We start from the raw sequence: 26,659 nt of genomic DNA, 5'->3' as shown, positions 1-26,659 counted from the left end.
TGGTCGCAGCAATGGTAAGCACATACAGTAATGACTGAGTCAGAAAGATTACATGGCTGGCTCAAGACATATGACAGAAAGTCTGAGTGAGGTGAGGAAAATAAGTGGTTTAAGGGCAAGGGGAAGCTATTTGCTCATTAAGTTAGAGACAGCCATACCAAATCCACAATCTGAGGTCATGAAAATACAGAAAATTTAAGAGCCAAGCTACAAAGCTGTCATACACACATGACGTCAGAAGTTCCACAGGAAGCAAGAAGGGCATGAGAAACCTTACTCAGAAAGGCAAGCAAACTCAAATGTGTGAACATGCACACTCCTGAAAAACTGCTAAGCAGGCAACATGGGCATTTATCTCTGAGAATGGGGAACAGGTGAAGAGGAAGGAGGCAGCTGTCAGGTACTCTAGAAGCAAAAATCCACCCAGGGAGATTTCAGCCTTTCACACAGTCCTATCACAATTTCCTATTTAAGAGAAGGTAGCAATTTATTGAATTGAAAACTGTAACATCATACAACTGCAAATCAGACAAGACCAGAGGCAAAGCAAAAGATTTTTCCATTCCTTACTCATCTTGCAGAGGAAGAATTTGATGTGTACATACAACACAAACCCCACCCACCAAACAGCTATTGTCCCTTCTTCCACAAGGCAGAACATTTTCCAGGGCTCAGATCACAGCAGGGAAGAAACTGCATCTCTTCTGGTCCTACCACCAGCTGACAGGAAATGAAAACAGACCTATAAATGCTTCTTTACTAATCCTTGCAGCTGACATAAAATACAAAAGCTACTGTGGTTAACTTATTATTACATAAAGTTAAAAATGTTTGATTTAAGTAGTAAAGGACTCTGAGCTGGCAACACTGCAGAACAGAACTCCCACCTCTTGCATTTAGCAAGCAGAGCTCAGCAGGCCTCCTCATCCTCTTATTCAAGCTCCCAGCAAGGAGAGGCAAATGGGAAACCTACAGACCAGCACAATAAAGCTCAGAACTAGGTGGGTATGTGGTGAGAAAGAGTTATATGATCACCAGTTCTGCTCAGTGTTTAAAGCATTCTCCATATTACAACTCCAGGATGGAGAGCAAAATATTTAAGTCTTTAAATATTTAAGATTTCATTAAAGGATTGGTGTTGCAAAACAAGATTAGTTTGTATGCACTGGGAAAGAAAAGAATAAACTGTTCTATTTAGCTTAAGCTCAACTAAAATAAAACAAGAGTCTAGGAAGGGATTCTCTGAAGTTGTAAACACATTCTTCTTACCAGAACTTCCTCTGAGTCCAAGCATAATCCCACTTAAAAGTAGTAAGGGGCATTTACACTGCTTTTGCAGGTAGCACAGGCAACCCCTAAAGCACTGTTTCTCAGACTGCAAGCCACCAAACCCAGGAACACTAGAAAATTAAATAAGTTTGCAGGTCCAAACATTGTCAAGTCTGCAGTTGCTTAGTGAAGCAGCAAGTGCACCATGAACTTTATAGTCTACTAAGACAATTCTCTTCTCCTTTCACTGGACTTGCTACAGTACACAATCTACAAAAATATTAACAAGGGGATTTGCAGCATTAGGCTCCCAGCTTTCTCTGTAGCTAGGATACTTTATAATACCCTGCCTGATTAAAACACAAGCCTATTTAAGACTAGTTTGGTGTATCATCCACCTTTACCAGCTGTCTCCCTGACGCTGAGGCAGCAAGGAGCAGGCACTGGGCTAGATCAGAGACAGTGGGTGTGAGAAAGGAGGCATTGATCTGTTTAGTCACATATATTGAGCACTTTCACTTGAGGTACTTGGTGAGAACATGTATACCAGCTTCTTAAAGGAATATTTCTTATTTTACCTTGCCCTTGAATTCTGGCCAGCATCAGCATTGAGGTGACATGATCTCAACTCTTCCCTAGCAATTCCACTTACTCCTGCAATCCAAGAAATATAAAGTTTGGCATGAAGTGTTTATTTTAGGATCTTGCAACTGTAGCTGCTATGCATGCATCTGATAAACAGCTGTTTATGTGCTTAAGCTTGTAGCATCCATGAATCCCTGTCTTTTGTTTTACCTTAAAACCAGTATTCATGATCTTGTAAGCAAAGGTTTTAGGATTCATTCAAAATTAAGGCTGCACACTGATCATCCAGCATTGGAGCTACATAGCTCATGCACAGTGACAGCAGACTACTGTGGGACTGGGAATAGCCAGCTTTAGAACTAGCACCCTACATGTCTAAGACTACAAAGAGGGGAAACCAACTCCTCACTAAGCAGATCAACATAACACAGCACAGGCTGAGAATTTGGCTCCTGGCTTGCTCAGGTAAGCTCTGCTATCCTGAACCACCCTGGTACTCTGCCATGTGCTGGGGGTGTTCTTCAGTAACAACCTCTACTCAGGCCATGCCTAAACCAGGTCACTGTAGAAGCTACACAGGTGAATTTTGTACAACACTGGGAGTAACCAGAGAGGCTTTGAACTTAAATTTCTATTGAGTGGAATCACCAATGAGTGACAGCAGAAGCCTTGACACCACAGCATTTATCAAGCCAAATAAAACAATCTTGTATTTAATTCACCTTCCTGTACCAACAGATGCTTCCAAAAACAAGGAGCACCTCACTCAAACAGCAAACACTAAACTAGGAAACTCCAACTAAATACCTCAGGGCTCTAAGCATGTCGACTTTCAAATTTGTTAACCTTCATCCTCAAAAACAACTGAAACACAGATTTTGTTTGTGGAACAGCCTGTCTGCAGTATGTGGTTCAGAGCACAACTGATTATTCCTTATCACTAGGATACAAATTTTCAAAAACTAATAACCAACTCAGTGTCCCAAGGCATCAGAACCTCCTGCACATATGTGATTTTTAAGTTGCTTCAAGCTAAGTTCACGAGTAGTTTGGGATAGATGCAGTAAGTATTTCTGGCAGCTCTTGCAGCTGTACACTGAGTTGCTGAAACAGCCATAGGGCAGAATGTTTCCAGCACTAATATAGAGCACTACAATGGCAAAGATTCGGCAAGATTTCCTTCACTGATAGCTAATCTACTCCTTACACACTTTTGGACATGAGCAGGCTGATTTAGAAATCTGCTCTGAACAAAGGAACAACAACCAAAGGTAGTCAAAGACAACACCAGCAAGCGGTCAGAGCTGAGGTTTTATAACACGGCTAAGACTCAGAAGATGGCTAATGCATTAAGGAAGGCAGTCAAGTTCCCATGAAAGCTGTGAATTATCCTGAAAATCAATATTCCTCTAGAAAATGTCTCTGCCCAGTCAAGGATTTCAGCTTTTTGTCCTTCCTATTAAGTGGAAGGTTTCTGATACCACAAAACCCCCTCCAAGTTTCAGATAAACTTTTGATACACAACTGGCTGTGGATGTGCTCCTTTCTCAGGTGATGATTTCTACATATAAACATGGAGGACAAGGCAGAGATACCCCTTCTTCAGTGTGGTTATAGAAACATCCTGAAGTCCACCAAACAATTCTAGAATCTTCTATCAAGTGATCTGTGACAGAATCATTTGATTCTCTGAGGTCACTGTCAGTGAGTGCTTTATTAGCAGAAACTCAATGGTAAAACAACTTAACAGAACATGATTGTAACCAATATATTCAGTTCTTTGGGGATATCATGGAATTAATGCATCTTTAGAAAGTACCATGAATGTTACTGCACCTAGTCTAATTGCATTCAAAGTTTTCAAAGATCATGGAACTGCTGACAAAACAGATTTTAAAATTTTGCTTTCATTTGACTTGAAAAAGTAAAAAAAGGAATGTTTACTTGGTTATGAAAATATGTGATCTTCTGGAAAAATGCAGACACATCGAGCAGCTTCATATACAAATAAAAGTTTACAGCTAAGCTGTCTAGGACTGCTCTAAGCATGGAGTACAAAGACAGTAGTACCCAGGCCACACTCACACCCCTATTTTTAACCTGTTGTTCAGTTGATTCAGATACCTCAGATGCTTCAGAGAGGTTGAGACAGAATTGATCTATTTAAATACTCAGTGATAAATCACTTCAAAGCTATCAGTGCTTGAAGGATTTACATCAACTCCAGCAAGTTCTGATCACATTCCCTGCTGTCTTGGGCAAAAGATGTCAGAGACAAACCTGAAAAACAAGAGACCAAGGTGAGGATGGGAGCATTAGTAGGGCTTCTGATAGCTAAAGTTAGCAACACATTTCCTCTATGTTTGAAGCAATCTCTACAGTTCCCCTGTCTGGTGCCTCAAAATGCAGCAATTTGCACTTGAGATTTACCCCAGATGCTGTCATTATCCTTCAGCAGCAAAAACCTAATCCTGAACAGTACATTTCAGCCAGAACCAACTACAGCTTGGAGTAAAATTTGTAAATAAGTACCTTAACATTGTTAATGTAGGAACTCTAATTCCAAGAATTGAGTTCTCATCAGCTCTGTGTATCATAGAAAGCAGCTTGATCTCATATCTTCCTCCATTGTGAATGTAATGGGGTAGGCAAGCAAAATTCATTGCCTGCTATTCCATCAACTAAACACAAAATCTACATTTAAGAAGAGCCTATTCCAAAATCATTTCAAGCATGAATTATTTCTCTTCCTCATTTGTAATTTTACAGCATATTTCATGGACACAGCAGAGTCTGTCCTCCCCAGGACACACTGCTTCCCTGAGAAAAACCACATGCAATTACTTCAGCTGCAAGCTGAAGGGCACAGATGCATTCTGAGAACAGAAAGTTCTAAAGGTATAAGTACAAATCAATATTTTAAAACATTCCTTAATTATTACTCACTGGTCACGTAATAGTTTTTACAGGTGAAGACTACTCACTATATTGCTAGGCAGCAAGTGCACCCACAAGTTCCCCAGCAGAGCCATGACCCCACATACAATAAGCCCAATTAGTATGGTACTATGCACTGGGAACATGTAGTTAAGACCCTGTTTTGTAAACTACATTAATGTCTCCAAAGACTTAAAAATCAATTGTTATCAGAACACACTGTAGCCACTTATTCATGAGGTGAATATATGTATTCACAAGCTGAATAAATTTTTTCTTGAATTTCTGTCCCAGACTGCCTATTTCAGAGGTCCATATTTCTATAGCAACATTCCCATTAAGCACCAGGAAATGTTGGATTAGACCTACTTATATTGCAGAATTATTTCAATTATGATTCCAGGAAGCCTATTTGAAAAGCTCCTGTCTTTCAAAGATGTGATCTCTCAAGCTGTGACCAAGAAGCATTTAAGCTTTCAAGGAAAGAACTGCAAGTTCTTTTTCACTATTGTCATGAACACACTTTACAGCATCCTTTCAGCAGGAAATAAACACCAGAATTGAGGTTTCAGGACAGAAAATGGAAAGCTGAATATAACCTTTATGCAACGCAAAGAAGAGACATTAAAAAAAAAAAGCTCTCTGACCTCGGCTCAATAGTAAAACAGGTCTTTCACCTTTAAAGATCATGGTAAGAAAATCAACTAGATTTGTATGCTTCAAGTTAAGAAGGATGCAGAAAATGCAGCAACATAGGCAACAAAATCTTTCAATGAGTCATATTATTGATCAGCCAAATGTACTTGTAGCCCTGCCAGAAGTGGTCATCAGCACTGGCCATAAACCAGTGGTCCTTGACTACTATCCTCAGAACATACAGGATTCTACCTCACCCTAGAAGGAACCTGTGCACCATGTTAGTAAGAAGTCTACCTCATGCAGTGCAAGTCTGCTGCAGAACAGTCCCAAACCTGCATTCCACAGAAATCTGAAGTTAGTGGTGAAATAACAGCCTTCATCTGCTTGCAGCTTGTTCCTGGCAATACAAATTATGCTTATAGCTTTGTCATTTTCTGGTCAATCTAGTTCAAATCCTGAGCCAGGTTTTCTACAAGAAATTTAAGAGTCACAACATGTCTACTGATGGCACACTGGATTCTGTTGTCCACATGACAGAGTTCCACTACAGCTTATCCCTCAATCTGAAGGGCTGTGGTGCTACCCTTCCTCATCACATCAGCCCTCCGTTCTGTTCTGCCGCCAGCTGTGCCAAGTCAGTTTAAGCATCTAGCCCAATCCAGGTTCTGTAAAAGACACAGTAGCAAAGGACAGAGTCCCTTCTCTGCCCTTGAAACACATTTTCTTTACAGCTTCTACCCTTTTCTTACAGGCAGAGGGAAAGTGCTTAACCAAATAAAGCTCAGCCTTATGAGAGGGAAATCTTTGCTCTTCCCTACGCCAAGTACACTGCTGAAACCAGAGCTTGTTTCAACTAGAAAGGGAAAAACTTGGTACACAAACATGAATGTCTAACCTAGATAAGATGTTATTAATACAGCCCCTTTTACTTAACCTTAGTATTCTGCAAGCAAGCAGGATTTAATCTCACTGGCATGCAGCAACAAATTCAGAGCTGTGTGTGTTGGTGGACTGTATAGACTCAAGCTGCAGGTCTAGCAAAACAAAAATGGTACCAATGTCTGAGCTACAAGTTAATTCAACCTTGGTATACTGAACAAGATAGCTACCACATAAAGTGGGCAACCTATCAGAACCAGAAGATTCCATTAGTAAGACAAGCAATTTCAATCTTCTACTCAAAGAGACCAAACCAGATAAAGTTCAAGGGATGAACTTGGGTAAACCATTTTTTAAATCAGTAATCACAAGTTCACAGAACCCCTGTTTTGCTGTTTTGCAATCAATTACCTGTGTGTACTACCCTGTAGTCATAGGCAGCATATCAAATGGTAGTGGTACAAGGGTAAAAAAGATCAGCAACACAGTTAAGCTGACCTGAAGCTGCCTCAGAGTCAAGAGATTTTTATGCCAGGCAGTACAGACTTGCAGGTCTTGGCTTACTTTCAGTCTCCACAAAAGAAAAAAAAAAAAAACAAAATACCCACCAAACCAACAAATATGCTGGCTTCATTATTTCATTTAATTAAAAATTTACAGGTAAGATAAGGATTGTTTCCTTTAAAAGTTAAATCCCGATTAGATGATGCAGACCAAAAGGAAGAGATAACGTGCAGTGATTACTGCTGAACTCCATTTCCACTGGTCAGGAAACAGAGCTGCCTGCCAATAGCCTCACTGTTGTCACCAGCAATTTGACAGAGCAGATTTGCTACTGGACAGGGTAGGGTTGGTGGCAAGCCTGTGATATCAACATAATAAAGGCCGTTAAAAATCTGCACCATGGCTCTGGAGGGCTCTTGGTTCTGCATCAGTGCCTGCTCTAATGCAATCAGACACTACCTTGCTCCAACACCATCAGCAGCACTGTGCTGAGTCATAGAGCCTGTGGGGACACTGGAGCTGCAGGGCCTGAGAGCGCTCGCTGCACTCAGCCTGCTGCAGAGCTGAGCTCTCCAATCCCAAAACACAGCAGTGCAGCACTGGAGACCACACATACAGCTGGCAAAACCCCTCACACCCAGTGAAACAAGGTAAGCCTTCAGCTGAAATACAGAGTATCTCAGCGTCTACTACAAAGCAGCAATGATTAAGCCTTTTTACGAGTCTTCACAATTCCTCCATACAAATACAGCAACTTCCCCTATTTCCAACCCCCTCCCACCAGCGCTGTCACAGGCAATATATGTGGAATGACCAGCAACATATCAGCAAGGAATTCATCATTGCAAAAATGAGACAGAAGCGCTATTAACTTTGTTTGTCTTCAGAAAAATCTACTTTGTGTGTGTGTGTGTATATATACACATATACAGATAGATATACTGATATATCAGTCCATGGAGTATTTCAGGAAAGGTTAGAAACACAATATGCAAGAAAATATTAGCTGCTCTGAATGCGAGCACTGGAATATCTTTAACCTTCTTCAGCTGGCAGGGGTTATTGGTTTCCAACCATATCTTTCACCAGCGTGGGCGTTTCCAGTTATCTGAGCTTCTTTTTCCCTACAGCACTTGGTAGTATATGCACTCTTCCCAGTGAAAACAAGCTCTAAAAATTAGAAGCTCAGAACAATGACAGGCTAGCTCTAAGCCAGTGGTTATTTCAAGACCCAGCTCTCAAAATAAACTGAAATTATGACAGCACCTCACCATGTTAAATACACAGATGTTCAAGAAAGTGTTTGATACTAATTACTTCCACCTGAGGGAAAAAGTAAAAAAGTCATGCTACTAGAGCAAGCTAGACATCTGCTTTAGAAAATTAATCCTTGAAACAACCATGACATGATTAAGAGTTTTTTCAGCTGCCAGCACTAAATGGTGCATGATTTTTGCCAACTTCTTCACTGCTCTTGCTTAGTTGTAACGATTCTCTAAAATACAAAGGTTTAAAATGTTTCCTTGATTCGCATCAACATCTGAATACTAGAAAAAAGTATGTTCTGTTCAAATGTTAGTGAAAAGCCACATTTGAAAGTGAAAAGTTCTTACTAGGTGCTCAGACCTGTTGTCAAAACAGCTAGAGCACCCCTTGGAATGACCTCTTCCACACAACAGGCAATACTCATTATTGACCTTCAATGCAGCAAATCTATATCCAGCTGGCACAGCAAAAAGGCTGCTGCACGCAATTTAATAAGCATAAAGACTGAAAAACAAACAATGAAAAAATAAACTGACCTTAAGTTTAGAATGCTGAAAACTAGACTCTTCCTGGTCTTCATGCTGCACCGAGTCAGCTCTCTCCCTCACACTTCTATACCCAGGACTGGGTATAATGTACTCTTTTCCTATGTCGATGTCTTTCATCTTCTGTAAACGCCAGGGTTTACACGTGTATTTTCACCTCAAGTATCTGAAAAATAATTAAATTCCCCTTCATTACATGCTGTACCCAATACACCAGTTACTTTAAATCATCTATTTTTAAAGTTTATTTTTGAAATAAAAATCAGTAAGCAACTGCAAAAGAGTTCTATCACAACAGGACTGTAATAACATGACTTTTGAAGTCCACACAAGACTCACACCTCATGACCTAGTTTAAACATACCCTGAGGTAATCAAATAGCACAATGATCCTCAATGCACTGGAGTGCTGTCACACTTCCTCCCTTAGATCTCTGAAATACAATTATGCAATCTGACAGATTAAAGTAATAGCCACGGCACTTAGTTGAAACCCTGAGAAACTTGACTGGGAAGATCAAATCCCCAAAATCTTCTGTCATAGTCTGAAATTGCATATATCCAATAACTTATCAGTACAAAGTTTTGCAAACCTCATCTCTCTAGAGCAATCACTTGATAAAATTAGTCAGCACAAACACTCTAGAGAAAACTACATCCCCTCTCTTGCATTGCTCACTTGCTCCATAGGCTTGAGCTATCATTAAGTACAGACATGCCCAGGAATGAGTCACACCTTCAGTGCTGCAGGTTTCCACTCAGTCTATCAAACTGCACTGAAAGGTCAGGAGAATCAGAGTCCCGAAGACAAAAGCACTCCCCACTGCGAGATTGTGTTTTATAACTCCGCTTTATTGCATTTTGCCACCTGCCTTCCAGTAAGGCGATGGGAGACGCCTGGCTGCGCTACGCTGGTCAGACTGCACCAGCAGCTCTGCCGCTGCAGCATCGCCGCCTTGCCCGCCGCGGACAGCGCGGGGCCGGGATGTCGCACCCGCGGGCTCCGCGTTCTCCCGCGGCGGGGATGGGGACAGCCTCCCCCGGCCGGACCCCCCAGCAGCCCGGGGGGAGCCCCCCTCCGCTCTTCCCCCGCCTGCCGCGTCTCCGCCGCACTGGCGCGAACACAGAGCCGCCCCGCCCAGGCACAGGTGCCCCGGCTGCAGCCCGGGCGGGACGGAGCGCGGCGGGGAGGGGAGCGGGTGCCGCGCAGCCCTTCACCGGGGCGACGTGAGGGGGCTGCTCGGTCGCGCTCCTGACAGGAGAGGGGATGGCAAAGCCGCCTCCTCACCACACAAAGATTCGCCCGCCCCGGGACCAGCCCCGCTCACCTCCGCCCGCCGGCGGCCCCGCTGCAGCTTCTCCGCTCCGCGGCCGAGAACCCAAACAACGCCGCTTATAGCGGTTCCGGCGTCCCCACTGCGCCTGCGGGCGGGCGCTGCGGCGGCCTCTCCTTCCTGACGCCCCACGGGAGATGTAGTCCCCGCCTCAGAGCTGGCCACTCGCTGGCTGCGACAGCGAACTACGTTTCCCTCAAGCCCCCGCGCGGGCCAGCTCCGTTCGGCCGCGCCCCCGGCCCGCCGCGCCCCGCCCAGCCCCGTCCCGCCGCCGCTGCCGCAGCGTGGGGGGTCTGGAACGTTCGCCGCCCGCCGGGGCTGCCCCTCAGGCGGGGAGGGCACACCGGGCCGCCGCTCACGGCATCGTACCGGCGTGTCGCTCACGGCACCGCACCGGGGCACGGCATCTCCCTGCTGCGCTCCTCACCTCACCGCTCGGCAGGGCGGTAATGCAATGCAGTGCAGTGCAATGCAACGCAGCACAACGCAGTGCTGTGCTAAGCCGTGTCGTGCCGTACCGAGCGGCACCGTGCCGTGCGGGAAGGACGGGTTGTTTCACCGAGCTGCTGCTGGTGGTAGTAAGCGAGGTCCGCTGTGTTCGGACAGCGCACACACAGCCTGCTCCGTGCCGGGAGGGCGAGGGGTGTCTCGGTTCCCCCCGTCGCGGCGTTCCCGGCGGCGGGAGCTGCCGCAGGGCGCTGCCCGGTTTGCAGAGGCGGAGCGGCGACCCGTGCTGGCGGCCAGAGCAGGAGGTGTGCGCCCCTCCCTGCCGGCCCGCCGCTCGCACCGGGCTGTCACTCGCTGCTGGTTATCTACAGCCCCTGGCCGGGGAAAGTGCGATGTGCCCTTATCTGGGGCTTAACCTTGGCCGCAGCCGGGGCCGCAGTGCCGGCTCCTGTGCGCAGCGCTCGTACCCCGGCAGCCTCTGCCGCAGGCCTGCGACAAGCTTCCCAACGAGCCGGGCATGATTCCTTTGCCAAGCCCCTGCCATGCCCCTCTAGCTCCTGTTCAGACCACCTAAAGGGATGGCGAACTTGTCCCAGGGCTTTCACAGCCAGGCTTTGCTCGCTGAAGGGGTTGCAAGCTGCGGCTGTGTGTCCCTGTGTGGTGATGGCTGAGGGCCAGCAGTCCTGCGTCCCCAAAACAGTGTGACACAGGGTGTCCGGCCCCCGCCTCAGGGGAGTCAGTGAAGGAGGAGATGGACACAGCTGCGCTTCCTCTCACAAAGGGCTGTAAATATCCTTAACAAACCCTGAGCTGTAGCTTCTCCCCTGCTGCGTTTAAATACCCTGTCCTCAGCTGACATCTTCCTTCCACCAGCCAGATTTGGCTGATGTCTCATTTAAGTGGTTTATGTAACGAGTGCCGGTTTGCACCGCAGTCCTTGCTCTCCTGTCAGGAATGTTTGTGAGAGTCAGTTTGATAGAAATGCTGAAATGAACTCAGGTAAAGATGGGAGATAGGAATCTGGAAATAAAAGTGGACCAGAATATTCCCTCCAAGCCCATAAGCCAGCAGTACAGGTAAAAAGGTGTCACCATACAAGTAAAATTTCAAGGACACCCTTAAGGCACCAGAGAATCCCTGCAGAGCTCCCTGACACATATGGTCACACATCCTGCAGACCTCTGACTCTATTTCCAGAAAAAATGAGTATCAGTTTACTGCAGGTGTTCTTAACATTTTGGGACAGGGGAACTGACAGACAGACAGACATACCTTGCCATGCTACAACAGCCAAGAACAAATGTAGCTGCTGCATTTTTCTGCAGTGTCTTCCCCAGGACTCACAATCATGCAGTTTCAGGTTGGTTTCACTGGCATTTTATTGGGGAAGAAGCTCAGGGTTCACTTCACGCTTTATAAATACTATATCCTAGCAAAATGTGAATTTTAAGACAGAAGCCAGGAGGCAATTTAGAGTAAGTCCCTGAACAGTCATTAAACTGACCTTTGTCTGCACCAAACACACGGGATTGTAGGGGTGAGATGTCCAAATACTGAGCCATGCAGTCAAACAGCATAAACAGAAAGGACAAAGTATGGATGATGGGGAAAATTCGATTGTGTTAAAGCTTCAAGGTGAATCACAGATATTTTAGGGTGTTGACCTGAAATTTTTCTGAGTGCGAACCTGTCTTTGGCCCCTGGGCTGTGGAGGCAAACAGAGCTGCTTTTGGAGATAGCTGGCTGTTTTTGGGCTCCAATCATGTTGAAGCCCAAAGGCTCTGCATCACATGCCTGGAGAGAAAGAAGAACAAAAAACCTCCATTATGCCAAAGTCATTACAAAATGTGTTCAGAAAGATGAGCAGAGACTGTTGTTTAAGCCAAGAGAGCCAGAGCCCTGCCTACACTTGTTCTGTCCTCTATTTCTCCAGCGCTGGAGGAGGTCTGAGAGTGAAAGGGAGGACATGAGTGCTAGTAGAAAACCACTGGTAAGTAATGATGTGTACACTGCACTCAGACTAGCTCTGGGCAATGGGCTGGCAGCAGCATCCAGGAGTGTTTTCACACCTGTGGTCCTATGAGTACATACTCCCTTAGTATGACGGTGGGATGAAATGCTTAAGTAGGCATAACCCACTTTTTAGTGTGTCACAAGTCTCCTCCAGCGTTTGTTCTAAAGGCTATAAATGTACTGGTGCTACCAGTCGGAGGAGTTACATCTTTAGCTCCAGTGGCAGCAGCTAATGCTTTTAGTGCTGCGAGTCCTGGATTCATCCCTGAGGGATGGCAGCTGTTACATAAACAAGGCCTGTACAGTATTAAAACTTGCCCTGATTCAGGATCTGGGATTTGCTGTAATCAGCCCTGACTGCAAAAGAAAAGCAGAGACAGACCAAAGAGCCAGTGGCAGTTCAAAGCCAAGGCCTGCAGACCATGTGGACAAGGAAGAAACACCTGACAATTAGTTTTCTTAGAGGTGTCCAGAATTTGCTCCCCTCCACCCCAAAACAAACATTAGCAACAAATCTAAAGCAATGCTTGAAACAAACTGATTTGAGCCATTGGAGCTGAAAATGGAGCATCTCGGACTGATCAGGAAAACCAAGGCTTAGTTTGTGGGAATGTTGGTCTTCGTTTGTCTATCTCTCCTGATACATCTTCCCCATAGAATCTGACAAGCTGTTTCTGCGTTTTGGGGAAGTGAAGCACATACTGCCCACGTGAATAAACTGAGCTGAACCCTGGATGGAAACAGAGAGACAGACCTCTCAGGAAATCTGAGCTTGAGGAGCATGGGCGCTCTCAGTACTCAGTGTTCAGGTCCATCTCATTGCAATTAAGACCAGCCATGTGAAGCCCTGTTAAACACAGGACTGGGAAGCAGAGTGTTGCTTGTGTGCTCAAGAGATGCAAATGTCTGCTGAGCCCAGAAGACCCTGGCTGCAAAGGTGGGCTGAGGGTCTAACGGGATGGTGCAGCCAGTGTTTTACTACTGGTAAAATATTGCAATGAGGCACTGAGGTAACACAGCTGGTCTCTTTGCCCTGAAGGAAAAACTGTCCCCCAAAGAAGCAGCACAATGTGATTGGAGTGATGTCCATGGAATTATGTAGAGTACCAAGAGGGCTAACAGGAGTGGAGAGCTGTCACATGAGACTTGCCACCTGCCCACGAGATGTGCCTCCTCTTAGGCCTATGGGCTCTGTGAGATGGCTGGGGAACACAATATGCTTTGGTCAGTATGGACAGTCCTTGAGGAGGTGTCTTAATTTGACACGAATCCAGACACCACTGAGAAGTTCTTTCCCCTCTCCCAAATCCCATTTCCTATGTACCTCATACATAGAGGACATCATCTTCTTACCCTTCCTCACTGGGATGCTTGGTCCAGGGTGCTGACACTTGCATTTTCAGCATGAGTTTCCTGAGTGTCCCTCCTGATGAGCGTGCTGACAGTTGTTATGCTTGCTAGTGCTTTTTTACTCTCTCGCTGATCAGAGCTCTCAGCCATGAAGTGCAGAACTCACAAATTAATTGGACAGCTCAAGTAGAAGTCCCATGACCAAATTTAGCCTGTAGCACTGCAAACGGTAACAAGTCCAGAAATAGGGAGGTCTGAAGAGATTGCATGATCAGCTTATTCATGATTCTCTATCTCTGTGCAGTGGCCAATCTTTTATTGTCCATCATGTCCAGGTCTTCCTCCCACACACAGCCTGTTCAGGACTTTGAGCTCTCAGAGCAGTCAAAAAAATTTCCCATTGCAGTGCAACTATTTCAGGTCACTCTTTTGGAAAGCAATAATTTAGCCTCAGCTGGGCCACAAGAGCCCACCATGTGGGCAGTTTGGCAGATTGAAAAAAGCTTCCCACATAGGTAGGTATAGGTTGCCAACAACTGGAGGGTACAGAGACATTGATATTCATTTTCTTTTGCCAAAACCCAAAATTTTTGTGGCAAAAGCATCAATAAGATCACTGAGGGTAGTCATTCTTAATCTGTCATTAGTCTGCAGAATTAGCATCCTGTTGAGGAGACAGGGAGGAGGGCAGAAGTCAGTGTGGTACTTGTGGCAGAGCTGTCACAGGCTGCCATGCCTTGCTCAGTCATTCACTTCTTCAATCTCACTAGAAAACAAACAATTCAGGACATCAGTGGGCTGGGTTTGTCACGTGAAAACCACAGCCCAGTTTCCTGCAAATAATGACGTCAATACTCACCAATAACATTGCATAATAAGTCATTACTTGTTACAGCAAGAGTTGGGTAGGGTTGTTTTTAATTCGAGAAAGTTATGGTATCTAATGGATGTGGTCATAGCTTGCAACTGAAGAACAACAAGAGGCTCTAAAACTCCCTGTACATATTTAGTGCTGCTAGTATCAGAGTCTTCCTCAATATCCTGCTGCTGTGCACAGGGTCTGGAGAGGCTCATGAGCACAGCCTTCCAAGCTGCCTGCAGGAACTCCTGGATAGACACAACTGTCCATGCTGTGCCAGGCATCTCCATTTCTGCTGGACATGGGTACTTGTCCACAAGACTATGCACACACCACCATACAGAATCCAAGCCTGCCTGGCTCCATCCAAGCCCACAGCATGGGGCTGACAACATCCCTATAAGATCCTGGTGCCAAAACCTTCTCACTGCCCTAGCCATAGCTGCACAGAGAGGGGTTAGCTGATTCAGAGCATTAAAGACCCAGTGCCACAAGCCAACCATTTCCTGGAACTCAGCCTTTTCCATGTGGCTGCTCTGATTTTCAAGGCATGTGAGGCATAGGACCTTGTGGGAAGTTCAAGACCTAATCAACACCCCAGGAATCCCTCACTTCACCGAATGGACACTCTCTGAGCTCCCACTTTTTCATTACTGCAGTCTCATTGTGCTCACAGCTCTGCAAATGACTCATACAGGCATTCAAGTTCATGTGCTTTATGTTGATTCAGTGCTGAACAATCTGTGTTACTGATCAGAAACTGGTGAGAGTGGAGGCCAGCTCACACAGCACAGAGGAGAGCCGGAATTTCCCTGCCCTTTCCCCAGAAAAATATTCCAGAGGGATATGATATGTTTGGACCTAGAGAAAAGAGGAATCTTTCATTTTCCTCCTGACCTCTTTTAGCAGAAGGAGTTCATTAATATCTTAATACACCTGTGCATTTGGCTTTCCTGGAAACAAACTGTGCCTGCTTGATGTTTGTGCAAAGCTGTTGGCAGTGTGGGCGTTCGCATGGTGATTGTGTTTCAGAGGATGAGGCTCCTAAGCTGATCCAGGCAGAGATACCACTCCAGGCTACAGCAGTACCACCCATCGCCTTCCCATCAGTTCATGTGGGAGGATGAACCTTCCTAGCCAAGCTAACGGTGTTTTACTCTTGTTCTCAATAGCTTTTACAAATAGCCACCCTTTTGCAACAAATGTCTTTTGGTGTTATTTCTCTTTTGTCAGGTTTTGATCATCCTGCCCTCTTTCTGCCGCATTTATGCTTGTAAAAGCGCAGAAGTAAAAGGTGCAATGCTGTGCTGTATCACACAGATTAAATTTGGGCTGTAATTCATCAGTCAGGTCAGGAGGAGAAAGCACTGAAAAAGTATCTTATTTCACTTGCTACCTTCTTTGGGTTCTGGGAGAGTGGGATACAAATAAAAGTATCCCAACACAATTAGCAGCAGGTTATTCAGAACTGTTTTTTCATACAGGGAAAAGCAAGAAGGTTTCAAAGCTCTTGCAACGTTTGAAGCATAACCCAGTCCAGAAAACTAGTTCAAGGCAGTTCATACCTGGACTGATTGTTCGATTTTTCTTCCATAAACTTGATGATTCAGAGGACAAGATCAATTCAAGGACAAAACACTGCCCAGGGACCAGAAGCCGGTGCAGACCTACAGGGGTAGGAATTTCGTGATTCCTACGCCTAGCACACACCCACGGTTAATGAGTAATCGATAGAAATCAGCAGCGTGGGTCAGGCTGGAGTCTGCCTGCTCTCACTACCACAGCAGACTTGGCTGTGTTGTATGGCTGGTTACTTGATGAAATTAGAGGAATGGACAAACAATGCTGTGATAAAAAAAGCTGGAGAGGTATCTGGATGAGCATTAATGGGCTGGGATGCATTCTAACTATACCACTCTCACTTTGGGAGTTCAGTCCTTTCAGCTGGACCCCTGCTCTGCAGATGTGCAGCAGTGGCTTTGGTTAGCCTGAAGCATGCAAGGAAAACTCCTCTAATCCCTCTCCAAAAGCAGCCCAGGACTGTCCCCAAGCCAGGCCATAGAAAAGGGAAACAGCCATGTCAGGGTGGTATGTTCAGTTCAGTTTGCTTTTGTGAAACTGCTTTTGGGTTGGTCAAGCAGCCATGGCTGGGGCCATATGTGGGCTGTGGCAGGGGAAACTGGTTTAAACCTCACAAACCCAGAGGTGGTGGCCAGGGCATGGTGCAGCACGACTTTCCCATTGGCTCCCAGGGACACAGTAACAGTCTGCTGCCAGGGCAAAACACCCTCTGTCCGCTCCTCACCTGCCTCTGTGAAAACAAAGCTGGGGGTGCACTGAGGTGAAAGTGTGACTGCTTCCAGCTGCACGGAAACAGCAGGGCCAGGGACAGCAGCAAGGTCACTTGGCTGGCCTGTATTGGGATGTGGGTTTCTTTCAGTTGGTTGTTTATGTGTCTGTGCAGGGCCTGCTGGATGGGCACCATCAGGATGTACCACAGAAAAACGATGTGTGGATGCAGCAGTGACAGCCCTGTGGAAGAGAGCAAAGTGCTGCCTCCTGCTGCTCTCTGCCAGCACCCACAACGCTGCAGCTCCTCTGAGCAGCTCCTGCTCCATGAGCTACACATCAGACATGGACAGACACCACCTTTCATCTTCCAGCAGATGATGAGCTTGCCACTAGCCATGTCTTCCCTCCCATTTCCCCAAGTCCTCCCCATTTCCTATTTTTTGTGAAGTGACTCTGCCAGCAAAGGGTCTTGGTGGTGCTGCGTAGCAGTGACATCCAACACCTTCCTTTTCTGCTCTCTCCTCCCACAGGACACAGTTCATGGGTGCCATCAGCTCTCTCAACACTTGCTCTCCTCCTCTGCAGAGATGTTGTTGACTTACCTCACATCTGTGTCCTTCCCCACTCCTGGGAAGATGGGGTGCTTGCCTGGTGCCTGACAGTGGGAATGTGAGGAAGGCAACACTGTGGGGACTGCCACTACCACTGGAGTCAAGGTCTCTGTTTCCCCATGTATCCTCAAACCCTGGGGCTTTTCCACAGTGGAAATACAGCCAGCTTCTATTTGCCTCCATGCTCTCAGGTGTCCTCTGGGGTGCATGGGAAGGATGAGCCAGCCTCAGCAAGCACACAGCAAACAGCCTGTGGGGAGAGGGCCACTCTGTCCCATTGGAAACAGCATAAACAGCATGAACAAAAAGGGCTTCAAAAATAGGAGAAAAATAATTAAAAATGCTGGGAGCCCCTGGCGCTGCCTGGAATCCCACGTGGTGGAGAAAAGGCCGGCTGGGATGCCAATTTTGGAGCTCGCCAGTGTGATCAGCCAGTTTTAGAAGCAAATGAGGACAGCCAAGGTCAGAGAGCATTGGGCCTCTGGGATTGTCGCTGTGCGGCTAAAAACCAGGAAAAAGGGGAAGCTGCAAGTCAAACACAGCTCTGTCCTTGCTGCTGCCATTGGGACTGGGGCTCTCCCATGTCTCAGGGTGGCCAAGCTCCAGGAGAGTGCCCTGCTGCACACAGGGGTAATGGGGGCAAGAAGCTGGGGTTTTTTGGAGACTCCTGCTTGGGGTTGCAGGGGAAGGCAGGCAGCTCTGTGTTCAGAAAGCAAGATGGAACTCTAGAGAGCAGAGAGTAATTATCAGGGCTTGGGAGACTTGCTCTGTTCTGCTGCTGGGGGAGAAAGCAGAAGAGACAGCTGTCTCCTGCTTTCTTCTCCCAGGAAGAGCAGAAGGTTTCCTGGGGCTTCATCAGACAATCCCCCTGTGTACATTTTGTTTTGCTGAGCTAATTGCTTTTGCTTCCTTGGGAAGTGCTGCCTGAGCACCAGCAGCCACCCTGCACTGCCATCACAGCCCCTAGGCCCCTCAGAAGCTCCACACTCCCCTCAGAACATTGCTAACCCTAGCCCCCACATGGCTTCTGTGGGACTGGTGCAGTGAGTGGTGGATGAACATATGTGTCCTGGTGGACTCTTGGCCCTTGAGCAATGGATTAGAGTCACAGTGAAAGGAGGCTGGGTCTCAGTCTGGGTGGCCATGGCACTCACTCAAACCTCCTCTCTTTGCTTCAACCAGCAGGACTATGGGAACAGCCGTTGTGGGACACCAAAAAATTTGGGACAAAGCCTAGGCAACAGCCTGGGTTAGTCATGGTGAAGCCTGTGGTGAAGATGTACCCCAAAAGGAAATATGGATCAGTCTGAAACCTTGAAGCTGTCTGTTAAGGCTGCAGCAATCCCTGAAAATGAAGGCATATGTCTGGTGTAGGTTTGTTTTGCCACACAGAGCCATGTCACATGCCTGTCCCATGTGCTGCAGACAGGGACAATCCCCCAGCTGTTCTGAGCCACAAATAGGAAAAGCCCCCTGTGTAATCATGGCTTAGGTCAACTGGAAACAAAGCACTCCAGCTGCTGTGTGCTGCTCCTCATATCAACTTGAGAGGACGGGAACCCTCCCAGCTGTGGCTGCAGGGATGAGAACTGTGCTCAAGGAGTGGGAAGCAGCTCAAGGGTCTGCAGCCTGGTTAACTCAAAGCACAGCCCCACAACACTTAGAATAACAAAGACAGCCTAATACTGACAATCAGAAAACAGCCCAGCCTCCAGACTCCCCCTGCCCTCTCCCCAGGTCTGGGAGTGCAGCACGTGGAAGCTGAGGCATGTAAAAATCTGGAGCATCAGGACCACCTCCTCCAGAATGCAGTTACAGGGTGAGAGCAGGAAGACAGTGGTGAATTCTTGGGCTGGTCAGCAGCTTGTTCTGTGACCGCAACTGTACCACATCTTCAAATTGTGGCTCAGTTCCTCCTCCTAAAAAATGTGTGACCTCTAGAAACCATGTGATAGAGGCAAAGGAGAGTCACAATACAAAAAGCAGAGCAAGGTCTCAAACTACTGCTGGGCAGAAGATCTTCCCCATGAGCAAGCAGCATCTGGCTTCCTCCTAAAGAAGAAAGATTGAACCAGTTTGAACTAATGAAACATACACTGTTCAGACCAAGCTCCTTTTCGAAGTGATGCACATGTACCATCAATCACCAGTTCCTCCTGACTTGAAAATACAGCAGCTCCTCATGTGGGTGGGAAAAATGAGCTCCAGCATTGCACAGCTTTTGTGAATCCTACTGCTGCCTCCTCTGTCTTTAAAAGAGCCAGGCCCTGCTCTTTGCAGTACTCTTACTGTGGCTACAGTCTGGTATTAATTAAGTTCAACTCTCAGAGTTGATTTGTCATTTTTCTGTTTACTCAGCATGTTTGCAGTGATGCACAGAGATGCTTTAAAACACATATTACTGCAGGCATTTATCAGATCAATCAGATCACATTCTGATGTCCCGGTTGCAGGCAGAAATACAATTTAGATCAATTTTCAGGCTGAACACCTGTGTCAGCTGTAGGTAAGAGTAGGCCTGGGTACTGTCTCTGCAGGGAGGATTCCTGCACCATCCAGCTGTGTGGGGAAGAGATAGGCCCTGCCTGTGTACTTAGAGCTGCATGCAATGGACTCTCTTCTTGCATCAGCACCGAGCAGTTACTGCAGTCATGGTGGTTTTGGGCTTACCTTTGCCCTGTTCTGCACCTCATGTCATTGAGGTGCACCCCTTCAAAGTCCAAGGCAGGTCCTTACAGATGCCCCTACCCAAGAGGTTGTGACCCTCTGCACTGCAGGGATCAGAGCTGTTGGGTTATCCCTAAGAGCCAAGGATCAAAGCTGAGAACTGATCCTGCTAAGTGTGTTTATTCCCATATATAGTATTGGCACTGCAGTTGTGTCTGAAGTCCCTCTTTGGAAGCAGAGGCCCTCCAATGGGGACAGACAGCCCCAGAGGCAATCTAGCCTGGCTCTGACAACATGCATCAAGCCTGGCTGGGTCAAGAGCTGTCTGAATACAGAGGAGAGGGCGTATTCTTGCCCTGTGGAGCTAATAATTTCATTTCATCTCAGGTGACTGCCATTTTGTGACAAGAAACAACTTTGATAACTACAAGACAGCAGGTGTCAAACCTTGTGATTAGTGGTGTCACCAAGTGCTTGACTATGGTTGACTGCAAAAGGGTGAAAAGAAGTAGAAATAACACATCTGTTTAGGGCACCCAAGCCAGCACTCAAAAGAGAGACCTGCAGACAAGTGGAGACTGGGAAGATGTTCCCAGAGAAAAAGCATCCCAACTGTCTGTGCCTAACACTTCCACTGATGTGACAGAAAAGTGGTGGGAGCACTGAGATTAATTCCTTGGTGTATCTTAGGTACAGACCCTCCTCACGTGGCTGAGCACATTGTGTTACAGCATTATTAATTGCTTTGACTTGGAAGAAACAGAGAAAAAGGAACTGCTAATCTAAGAGACCTTATCTTTTCTATTTTCCAGTGTATTACCTTTTCTTTGGTATCTACTACAGCTGGAATGAGCACATCTACACTACCAGGAAAAAGGTCATTAATCAGCAACTTCCTTCAACTTTTCTGCAACCATGTGCATATTGCACTTTGAAATACATCCCTGACAAATTAAAAGAAGTGTTGGAATGAGTCCATGGGAAACATAAGTTCAGTAACCAGATCTGTAGTGTACAACATCTGTCAAGATAACATGATCTCTCAGCAGCTTTGATGGGGTGCAAGGGGGCCACGGAGTTCCCCTGAGAAAGCTTCCCTTCATTCTCTTTATTAATTAGATCTGCAGGCAGCCTCAACACAAAAATTTTCTAAACCAAAACCCCGGGTGCATGAACAACTGAATGGATCCTTGAGAAGGTGCACTTACTGAAGATCACTCAGTTCCCAGGCATGCCTGGAAATGTGAAGCCTTTTGGGCTGAAAGCTCTGGAAAGTGTGGCTTTCCTGTGGAGCTCCAGGCTTGCAGGCAGAGAAGGGTTAAAGGAAATGTGCCCTCTCCTCTGAACAGGGCCCTTGCAGGAAAGGCAGTGATCAGAGCACAGATAGCTGTGCCTTGATCAAAGCTCCCCCTCACTTCTGGCAGACCAGGCAGTGGGAAGCAGAGCTGTCTCCTTCCTGAAATGAGGCATCTGGGGCCAGCAGCAGGGAGAAGGCAGAGGGATGAACTCCTCCTCCTTCAGCATCTTCTCCAGGCAAAGCTGGGGCTGCTTTGGGAGGGAACACTGCACAAGCCTTTTTTGTCCTCTGGACTGGTTGATGGATGAGGAATAACCCTGCCCTTGCACAGGAGAGGAGCAGCCCCATCTCAGGGCAAGGGAGCAGGAACAGAGCAACAATTCCGGCTGATGCCTGCTCAGTGCTGGGGACATAAGGCCCCCAGGTGGGAGGGAGTGGAGGAGGGATGGACTGGAGCCAGATAGGTTGACCTGGAAATGAAGGCTTGAGTCAGAGAATGGCCAGCCAGTCTTCTCCTGGGTATTTGCCCCAGCTGTTTAGAAACAGGGAGTTGCCTCCTTGTCCCTGGCAGCCCTGACTTGGCATCATGGGTTCCCTTCCCATGATGCAGGGGACACCAGGTCTTGTCCCTGTACTGCTCTGCAGCATGGCATTTCCCTGCCCATCTCCACAGTCCCAAGGTTGTAGTTACCCAGCCTCACAATTTTTTCTCTCTGGCTCAGCCCACAGATCCCTTCCTAGAAGAGATTACTGAAGTACGAGCCTCTCTCGGCTACCCTGACATACCTGCTTGGGAGGGTTATTGCCAGCTTCTCTTGCTACAGGAGTGCACACATATCAGAGCTGGAAATGGGTTAGCTGGGAAAACAGGAGGCAGCTCTGCTACTTCCCACCTTATGCACCACTGAACTGGGAAAATGAATCTGCGCAGAGGATGCCACTCAATTTCACGTGGCTCAGTGAAGAGCCAAACAGGAGCACAAAGCTTGGGGTAAACCCTAGACTAAGGTAGGGTTTGAAGGTCAGGGACCCCAGGGATTGAGGTGTTACTGGTGCAGCAGTTGTGCAAAAAATTGTATGTGAATAAGGAACACAGAAAAAGCAGAAGTGTTACTCTGCAGACTGTGGAGCCTCACTCCAGGGTGTTCGTGCTCAGGCAGTCCCCACATGACTGCGAGTGCTGGTCCCTGTGACTGCTCCAGCACTGTCGCCCACGGGAAATGTGCTGTGCTTTTCAGGCTTAAGCAGCTTCTGGGGTCACGCAGGGTGGCTGCCTCCAGGGACTTCTGTCCCTGTGGCTGGAGCACATGCCAAGCCCCAGTGGCCGCTGACTCATTTTCCACCCCTGGACAGGGTGTCCTCACTGAGCTCACTGAGGAGCCTGTGCCTGCCATGCTCAAAGCCTCCTCAGTCTCTGAGAGTGACCAGAGGGATGAATCAGCAGAGGATGGAGCCAGAGCGTGAGCAGAGATAGCAGAAGGTGAGCACACAGGTGCTCCTGCATCTGCACCATGGTCACCTGTGCAAGACCATGTCTGCTAGTTGGACATGAGCACCATCACTCTGGGGCTGGTGTCTCTTCTCAGGAGAGCTGCTGGTGAGGGATAATGGAAGCAGTGTGCTGAAGGATGAATTACATCACACAGAATTCATCCATGATCTACCTAAGAAATCTGGAAGGACCTCTTGCTTGCTGAGGCCATGTGGAGAAAGAAAAAAATTCCAAGCAAGAGAAACTGGAACAAAGCTTGTAAAGGACTGAAAACTCATCTAAAATATCCAGGGCAGTATATCATACTGCTCAGTCTGTGTCTATGAGGGCAGAGCCTGGGACCAGGAAAAGTCCCAAGACGAAGCAAATTAGAGGGAAGTTTATCCTGGGACTTCGCTGTGCTTTCCCTCTCATTTCAGGTTCCTGGGCTCCAGGCAGGGCTGGTCAGTGGCAGACAGATTGTCACATGGGTGTCCCTTCCCTAAGTAAGCAGTGGAGCACTTTTGCTGTCTCCTTCCCTCCAGGGAGAACTGTGCCACCATGGGGAACCTGCTCAGTTTAACATACCTGTGTGGTATCCAGAGACATGGGATGAACATCCACCAGCATCTGGTGATCCCAGGTAATTTCAGTTTTAAAAGCTTTTCTGGAATTACATTGCTTTCAGAAAATGTTTGGCCTGGGTGCTGCTGGCCTGCAAGTTCCCAGTGAGACCAAAGGGAAATGTGTGTGCAAAGCCTGAGGAATATTTACCAAGCTGATTTTGACTTTAGTTCATTAGCAATTACCTTGATTTGTCTTCCCCTGTTCTTGCCAATTTACCAGGGCAACGTCTTGGAAACTCACCTCATTTGGAGAGAACAGGATGTAATTAGCCAGATAATCTGCTGATTCCCCTGTCAACCTCTCTGTGCCCGGTCCCAACACAGGCAGTGGCTGTGCAGGCTGGATCAGACCTGATTTCTGGTGCTGTTTATGCACTTGGTGCTACATAGGCAGGAACTAAGATGCTGTCCTGCCCTCAGGCAATGTCAAATCCACCTCTTGGATCACTCCTCAGGCTTTAACCCCTGAGCTGAAACCATCTGGGAGCTTTTGTTCCGGGGTTAGTTCCTTTGCCAGGGCACCAGAATTCCCAAGGGTATGCAGATACCTATTTTTGAAAAGGATGGGGATGATTTATTTGCCATGGGCAGCCTCTTTTCTATTTTCTTGCTGTGTCCATCCTTGCTGCTTTTTTCCAAACCACTAGCTAAGGTCAAGCGACTCAGCCGCAAGGTGCGGCACAGCAAGGGCTCAGTCACAAGTCACTGGGCACAGATGGCACCACGTAAGTGACACCTGAACATTTCAACTGCTCAGGGAAATTTCAGGGAATACCCAATGCTGCAGAGTCCTTCAGGACACAGAGGAGACTTTGTTTTGTGCTATATCAGTCCTGTACCTGCAGTTCAATTGCTGGGGAGGAATACTGCATGTTGCCTATCACAGCTTTCTTCCCTTTACTAAAGTCTCCTCAGCAATGCCACAGGGGCTGCACAGCACTGCCGGTGACATTTGGACAGTGCTGTAGGTCTGTGGTTGAGTGGTGCCTCCCTTAACGTCCCTCCCTCAGGATGGAAAGGCCATGCTGTGTGCCTTGGGCTGATAAGAGCTTGCCACCTTCTGCCCTTGGGAGAGGCCCTGTCACAGAAATGCCACAGAAAACGCCTTGTGTTCTCTCAGATCACAACTGAATCTGAGACTCTTTGAGTCTTTGGCTTGTCACACAGTAACAGATGACAGCAGCGAGGACCAGAGCTGGGTGTCACAGTGGGTCAGTTTATGGGGACTGAGGGGCAGCAAGAGAGGCTGGTGAGGTGGCAGAGTAGGGCTGTGAATGCCTGTCCCACGTGGAGAGGGCTCGAGTGTACCAACAGGGCAGGGCAGCGAGCACCAGGTCCTGCGGCAGCCAGCGCTGGAAAGGGCACTCCTGCCGCCAGGCTCAAGATTCCCCACAGCCCTTCTGCTGCCATCCCCTTAGGACCTCCCCAGGAATGTCTTTCAGCCTGTTTCCCGGGTTTTGAATGCAGGGTTATCACACAGCTTTTCCTCGGTGACAAAGGAGCAGGTGGCAGTGCTGTGTGAGCTGTGCCAGGTAAGTCCTGTCACCCTGGGACTGGCGGCAGGAGAGGCAGCGGAGGAGAGCACGTTTTCTGTGCTGTACACAGCCCATCCCTTTCTGAGCACCAGAACAGTACTGAAGCACAACCAGAGCTGTGCGAGGGCAGAGCTTGGGCTGGGGCAGGAGCGGCTGGAGGGGATCAGGATCGGCGGAACTGACAGTGTCCGAGCAGGGTGACAGCCAGACAGCACCACTGCAGCATCCCAGCTGCTTCACCAAGCTGGCGGGAAGACAAACGCCACCCCCACACCCAGAAACCAAGTATTCTTTTCTTTTCTCAGCTCTGAATGGGTCTCTGAGTGGGCTCCAAGGGGTCCCTCAGGGGATGCGGGTTTTGGGGACAGCTTTTTGATGGCAGGTGTGAGCTGTGTGCCGAAGGGGTGCTTCACATCAAGGCTGTCCTTCGCAGAAGCAGCGTCTGGGCATTTGAAAATTCAGCACAACCACATCACTTCTAGGAAACGTATCAAGAAAACATCTCTGCTCCCAAAAATGGACATCAGTGGGTCACATCAAAGCACTACACACACCCCGAGGCCACCTGGGGACGCCTGTGAGGGCACATTCAGGCCTTCCCCAGGCCGGGTCCCGGCCGTCCCCGGCTACGGCAGGGAGCTGTGCTGCTCTACTCCCGCTCCCTCCCGGGGCATGGCGATAAAACGCCTCTCCGCGCTCCTGAGGCCGAGCAACGCCGGCTCTTCGCCACGGCAGAGATGATGGGGAGGCCACGAGGAGCGCTCGCCCCGCTCCCGCCCCGTTCCCGCCCCGCTCCCGGCGGGGCGCGCCGCCCCGCGCTGGTGTGTCCCCGCCGGGCTCCCGTCGCCGCTCCCGTCGCGGGCGGAAGCGGAAGCGGCGGCGGCCGCGTGCGGCGATGGCGGCCCGCGGCACGGCGCGGCGCGGGGCGGGAGCGGGCTCTGCCCGCGGCCCCGACCCGCAGGAGGAGCCGCCGCCGCCGCTCCAGGCCGTGCTGGTCGCCGACAGCTTCAACCGCCGCTTCTTCCCGATCTCCAAGGACCGGCCGCGGGTGAGAAATCCCCTCTGGGTGCTGCCGCCCGTGCCGCGCCGGTGCCTCGGGGCCGCCTGTCCTGGTGCACCGGCTCCGGGAGGCCGGGGCGGGCACGGGTCTGGCGAGCGGCCGGGCTGCGTGGGGAGGGGGCGAGGCTCCCCGGGTTCGGGCAGCCCCCGCCGCGTCTTTTGCCGCCCTCCTGCGCTCCGACAGCTCTCGCCCGGAGGAGTTTCTGTCCCCCGCTGGAGAGGCAGCGAGGATCTCATTGCTGTGTTGGTGTTGTCCCCGTTTCCATATGGCGTGGCGAACTGCGCTGTTGGCTCCTCGTCTGTGGCTGGTGCAGGAGTGGCAGCGGGTTTGGACAGGCTTGTTTCTGATAAAAGAAAAAAAACCAACATCTTGGCACTTGCCAGCAGTAATGCGTGAAAGAATATGGCCAGAAAAATGGATGGGGGAAGCACTTTAATTATCCAGCTCAAAAAGGGCTGTGTGTTAAAGGAACA

At 48.3% G+C, this 26,659-nt stretch overlaps 2 protein-coding genes and 1 long non-coding RNA gene across 7 annotated transcripts in view; 1 reads left to right on the top strand and 2 right to left on the bottom strand.

Moving 5' to 3' along the window:
* The window catches only part of ABCC5 (ATP binding cassette subfamily C member 5), a 45,706-nt gene extending 35,636 nt beyond the window's left edge, over positions 1 to 10,070 (bottom strand). For 4 of the 5 annotated variants that reach the window (XM_085069226.1, XM_085069227.1, XM_085069228.1 and 1 more), the window contains exons 1-2: positions 9,953 to 10,070; positions 8,616 to 8,790 (exon numbers count right to left, since the gene is read on the bottom strand). In XM_085069226.1, the coding sequence (XP_084925352.1) occupies positions 8,616 to 8,744 (129 nt within the window). In that variant the 5' untranslated portion in view covers positions 8,745 to 8,790; positions 9,953 to 10,070. Of the gene's footprint in view, positions 1 to 8,615; positions 8,791 to 9,952 lie in introns of those variants that run through there. The other variant, XM_085069230.1, reaches the window with a different exon arrangement.
* Positions 10,071 to 11,744: 1,674 nt separating this feature from the next.
* The window catches only part of LOC146433189 (uncharacterized), a 15,556-nt gene continuing 641 nt past the window's right edge, over positions 11,745 to 26,659 (bottom strand). Inside the window, exons 2-3 of the long non-coding RNA XR_014854016.1 lie at positions 23,833 to 26,529; positions 11,745 to 12,199 (exon numbers count right to left, since the gene is read on the bottom strand). This is a non-coding gene — a long non-coding RNA (uncharacterized LOC146433189). The remainder of the gene's footprint in view (positions 12,200 to 23,832; positions 26,530 to 26,659) is intronic.
* The window catches only part of EIF2B5 (eukaryotic translation initiation factor 2B subunit epsilon), a 16,686-nt gene continuing 16,048 nt past the window's right edge, over positions 26,022 to 26,659 (top strand). Inside the window, exon 1 of the mRNA XM_085069242.1 lies at positions 26,022 to 26,174. Within this exon, the coding sequence (XP_084925368.1) occupies positions 26,022 to 26,174 (153 nt within the window). The remainder of the gene's footprint in view (positions 26,175 to 26,659) is intronic.

The sequence above is a fragment of the Lichenostomus cassidix genome, chromosome 9, assembly GCF_008360975.1.
Source record: "Lichenostomus cassidix isolate B80296 chromosome 9, HeHo_3.0, whole genome shotgun sequence".
Classification (NCBI taxonomy): domain Eukaryota; kingdom Metazoa; phylum Chordata; class Aves; order Passeriformes; family Meliphagidae; genus Lichenostomus; species Lichenostomus cassidix.
Note: the sequence above shows the minus strand (reverse complement) of the source record. Positions and strands in the feature narration are given on the sequence as shown.